The sequence below is a fragment of the Helobdella robusta genome (assembly GCF_000326865.2).
Source record: "Helobdella robusta unplaced genomic scaffold HELROscaffold_97, whole genome shotgun sequence".
Classification (NCBI taxonomy): domain Eukaryota; kingdom Metazoa; phylum Annelida; class Clitellata; order Rhynchobdellida; family Glossiphoniidae; genus Helobdella; species Helobdella robusta.
The window spans coordinates 66,813-71,844 of record NW_008705551.1 but is presented as its reverse complement, the minus strand read 5'-3'; the positions used below and the strand labels follow the sequence as shown (position 1 = coordinate 71,844).

The 5,032-nt window shown below is 35.1% G+C and overlaps 1 protein-coding gene across 1 annotated transcript in view; it reads right to left on the bottom strand.

Annotated features, from left to right (window-relative positions):
- Positions 1 to 4,372, bottom strand: part of HELRODRAFT_194746 (hypothetical protein) — a 4,456-nt gene extending 84 nt beyond the window's left edge. Inside the window, exons 1-9 of the mRNA XM_009033729.1 lie at positions 4,279 to 4,372; positions 3,227 to 3,532; positions 2,724 to 2,873; positions 2,119 to 2,286; positions 1,737 to 1,899; positions 1,411 to 1,653; positions 1,221 to 1,284; positions 164 to 1,093; positions 1 to 79 (exon numbers count right to left, since the gene is read on the bottom strand). The exon at positions 1 to 79 is cut by the window's left edge and continues 84 nt beyond it. Of these exons, the coding sequence (XP_009031977.1) occupies positions 918 to 1,093; positions 1,221 to 1,284; positions 1,411 to 1,653; positions 1,737 to 1,899; positions 2,119 to 2,286; positions 2,724 to 2,873; positions 3,227 to 3,282 (1,020 nt within the window). The 5' untranslated portion in view covers positions 3,283 to 3,532; positions 4,279 to 4,372 and the 3' untranslated portion in view covers positions 1 to 79; positions 164 to 917. The remainder of the gene's footprint in view (positions 80 to 163; positions 1,094 to 1,220; positions 1,285 to 1,410; positions 1,654 to 1,736; positions 1,900 to 2,118; positions 2,287 to 2,723; positions 2,874 to 3,226; positions 3,533 to 4,278) is intronic.
- Between the last annotated feature and the right edge of the window lie 660 nt (positions 4,373 to 5,032).

Sequence of the window (5,032 nt, the reverse complement as noted above, 5' to 3'; positions counted from 1 at the left end):
CGTGTTATATAAATACAAAAATCTGTGTTTTAATATTGAGTATTATTGGATCATCATCATCTTCTTCATTATCATCACCATAGTCATCATCACCGTCATCATTATCCCAATCATCACCACCACCATTATCATCATCTTCTTCATCATCATCACCATCGTCATCATCGTCATCATCATCACCATCGTCATCATCATTATCCCCATCACCACCACCGCCATTGCCATCATCATCATAAACAACAATTATGACATCATTATCATGATTATCTTCTCGTACATTTTAACGTTTATATGCGGTTTATATATATATATTTATTGACATATGCACAATTATATATGCAATTATATAACCTATATATATATATATATATATATATATATATATATATGTATATATATATAACATTTTTTATTTAATTTTTTATAAGATTGTTTTAAATCCAGATAAACATGTGTTATGTCTCATATATATATGATGATAAATGTTGTTGTTTTATTAATTTTAATAATTTAATTAATTAATTAATTATTATTATATAATGATTGGATTAAATGATTTAAGGCGAGTTCAGTTGAAAGTGAAAGTGAAAGTAAATTTTTCGAAAGTAAATTTCAAACAATTACGACCAACTAAAGCGAAACCAAACGACATGAATTGAAATTTCGAATATATTTTTTTTATCGAATTTGTCAAAGAAATATGAAAGCGCCATTTTGAAATGTCGTCATCATCATCATCATCATCGTCATCGTCATCATCATCGTCATCATCATCGTCATCATCATCGCCATTATTTTCATCACAATCACAATCACCATCGATTCAAACTTCCTCACAACCGTGACGTCATCATCATCTTCATCTCCGTCTTCATAAGAATCATAATAATCATCGCAATTGACCTCGGCCCACACTTTCAAGAGGTCACGACCTTGCACTTGCCCTGCTTGGAGGTCAAACCAGTCACGTACAGCTTGCCCATCGTTAAGGAGGCATCCAAACTTGCGGGGTCAACGTCCTCTTGAAGGTCAAACTCCCTATTCATGGAGGTCTTTGATGTGCCGCCGGACTTTTTGACGGCGTGTGTGGCCTCTGTATGGTTGAAGGGAGGGGGTTGTAGTAGTGAGGAAGAGTGTGTTCGTCCATTTGGGTTGTTGTTGTTGTGTGAAAATTAAAGAATTAACAAAAGTATGCAAAAAAAACAATGTTTTTTTATAACCAATGATCAACTTCCGCCCATCAAGTCTGACAACAACATCCTCAGATTCGTAGGGTGGTCCTAACTAGATGTTTGTGTGTGTTTGCGTGTGCGTGTGTTTGTGGTTGCGTATGTTTGTTTGTTTGTGCGCGTGTGTGTTTGTGTGTGAATATGTGTGTGTATGTCTAGAAAAATTTAAATTTTTCGTAACCTCAAGAACCAGATCCAACTTTTTCCTGCCAGTTGCTTCGGCCGTGAAGACAGGAGTTTCCAGAGGAATTGATGGTGAAAAAGAAGAAAAGGAGCATGATTTGTCAGCTGCTTGCTGCTGGCTTCTGCTACAGCTGCTACTCAGCTGCTGCGTGGAATCTAGCGGAGCTTCTACCATCAGTATGCCGTCTGTGGTGAAAGATGATTCCAGCTGTTCTGGTTTCACGTCGTCAGGGATTTGGACCTGAAGTTTAAAGAAATTAAACTATAAAGACATGACCTAGATTGAAAAGAACTGACCTAGATATTTAATAAAAACACACTGACCTTTCGACTGAACTCTTTAACAGATTTCGCGCCATTATTATTTACTTCTTGCCGTGCGCTGACTGAAAGAACCCCATCTTCGCACGTAACTGAGATGTCCTCGGCGTTGAACCCGGACAAGTTGAAACTGACGCTGAATGGCTCGCTGCCCTCTCGGCTACTGCTCCAATTTAGATTTCAATCAAAACATCACACAGACCAATGCAAACAGTTTTTGGATTATAAAACAACATTAACGCCAGCAATGAATGAACAATCTCACAAGGAGAAGAAAACATCATCAACATTATTTCTACCAACAACATCATCATTTTCACCTTCAACATCATCCTCAACATCACCTGTCAAAAACTACAACATCATCATCAACACCATCACAAACGCAGCAGCAGCAGCAGTAGTAGTAGCAGTAGTTGCCGCCGACGGCTTAGCGTTGCCTCTTCTATCATTGTTACCAAAGCCAAATTTGGAAGTAGTTGTCGTGGAACGTCCAGGGAAGAATGAATCATCATCGTCAGTCAGCCTTCGTGAGCTTAGTAAGCTTTTAGAACTTTGAGATGATAAAAATTTATTATTATTGTTTATATTCTTATTATTTATATTATTATTATTATTTATATTATCATTATTATTTATAATAATATCAAACCAAAAAGTGTTCTGTTCCCAAAACACTCTCTTCAACAACTTACTGTTATCGCAAAAAAATCTGAACTGTAAAACTACAAGCGCGTTGATGTAGTGGTTTATAAATAGTGTACATACACACTCACACAAACATACATACACACACACAACACACATACATACACACACGCATGCAATGAAACTTGACCTTGATAGTAAATCTTTCAATCCTGTGTTGTTGTGATCGGCTCGAAGAAAAAAAACATACATTTATCAACCAAGCCTCCTATGAAGCTACATTTAAAGCGCTATATAAATGGTAAATTTTTTGACCTTTTTTGACCTAAATAACTGACCAACCCAAGTAACTTCCCCATGACGTCATCGTCGTCGTCGTCATCAGTATCGTGGGCCGCCCCAATCGAAGAAAGCAGTTGTTTGTTTGTGCGTCTGTCGAACCCAAAGTTCATGAGGTCACTGTCCATTTGCCTGCGCACGTCTTTCAGCAGTCTGTATATATGTTTTGTATGTGTGTATGTATGTTTTGTATGTGTGTTTGTATGTTTTGTATGTTTTGTATGTATGTATGTATGTATTTTTTGTATGTGTGTATGTATGTCTTGTATGTGTGTTTGTTTGTCTTGTATGTGTATGTATGTTTGTCTTATATGTGTATGTGTGCGTATGTATCTTGTATCTTGTATGTTTTATGTGTTTGTGTCATTAGACATGCATGCACGCAAACGTAAAAATATACAAAGAAAGAAACAAATAAACATACAAGCATACAAACATATCTACAAGCGCGCACACACACGCACATACACACACATGCAAACAGACAAACATACAGACATGGGTACCTGCTCGTACGCTCGTCGAACGTGTGATCATCTTTCACTATCTTCAATCTCCGCATATCCGTAAATAAAGAGTCGATTTTGTCGAATATGTCGTCAATTTTGAAATTCTTTTATTTCAGTCTCGATACGGTATATATTACCGATAGTGAATCGGTATCGAGTAATTTTGATCCGACTTGCTTCGTGTTGTTGCCGGCTCGTCTCTGTTATTTCAGCTTCCAGCACTATTGAAGTTAATTTACTGTAATCGTTGTTGCTATTATTGTTTCTTCTTCCTATGACGTAATAATAACGCTGATGACGTCACTGACAAAGAAGAAGATGATGATGATAATGTTGATGTAAGGTCACCGAATAATATTGTATTTATAACATTAATTAAAAAAATTTAATAAAAGCAACAGCATGTTAGGTAATAAACATTTATATAGACGTGTAACTATTTTCATTTAGAAGATTTAACTTTCTCTCTATCTCTCTCTCTCTCTCTCTCTCTCTCTCTCTCTCTCTCTTTCTCTCTTTCTGCTAAATGTTGATTCAAAAAAGTTTGAATTAACATTCATGGGAAAACTTTTAGAAAAAAATGCTGTTACATATTGATTTTATAACAAGTATGAATGTATGTACGTGTGTACTGTGTATGCGTAGATAAAATGTGTCATGTGTGTGTCTGTATGTGTGTGTATGTGAGTATGTGTGTGTAAGTGTGTGTTTGTTGTGTGTATGTGTGTGTTTGTTGTGTGTCTGAGTGTATGTGTGTGTGTGTTCATTACTAAAAGTACACTGAGTGAGAACGTAAATTTTCTAAAAAGCAAGCCCAAATCGCGAACCGTTAAATTTTGAAATTAGGCATGCAAGATGACTTTTAATACTAATAATAAGAATAATAAATAATAATAATAATATAATAATAATAAAAGAATAATAAGGAAGAAGAAGGATAATTATAATATTATAACAGTGATAATATTAGCAACTCAACAAAAGCAAAATTAAATTACCTTAAGAAAAAGAAAAAGTTATGTAAATCACATGCAAACATAATTACGTACCTTTATTATTTAACTTTTATTTATTATAATTTATAATCTATTTTATTATTTCTTGTTTCATCTTGTTTCATCATTTGTAAACTAATGAAAAATAGAAAATTGAGAAACTGATTTTGTCTCGTAAACACACACGTACCTACATACATCCATGCATATAGAACATCGAATTCAAAAGTTTTCACTTACACTCACTGTTCATCCTCACTTTCTCTCTTTTGTTATTTCATTTTTTCCCTCTCTCTCTCTGTTTCTCACTACATAATATATGTCTGTAGGTATGTAGAAACTCGAACATAACAAGTGTTCAGCGAGAGTCTTCAGAGGAAAAGTTTCCGTCAATGAGTGTTTCGGCCCTTTAACTTCCTGACACTTTCGAGAAACAGGGCCTCGTCTATTAACAATTTAAACTCGTATTCCTTTTTCTTCCTACATAACCGTAACCAGTAAGACGCTTGTTTGGCTGTAGGTCCTATGTTCTTCATACAACTCGATCGTCTTTTATCTGCCAAACCTAAATCTTTCAAAAAGCTGTACACCGAACAACCAACAACACCTCTTGCACCGACCTCAACTGCAACAACAAACACCTTAGCCCACGTGATACCGACTGTACCATCATGTCTTTTATTATACAGGAACGAGACCCATTCACTACATAATTTATGTATGTATGTATGTATGTATGTATGTATGTATGTATGTATGTTTGTATGTATGTATGTATGTATGTATGTATATATGTATGTATGTATGT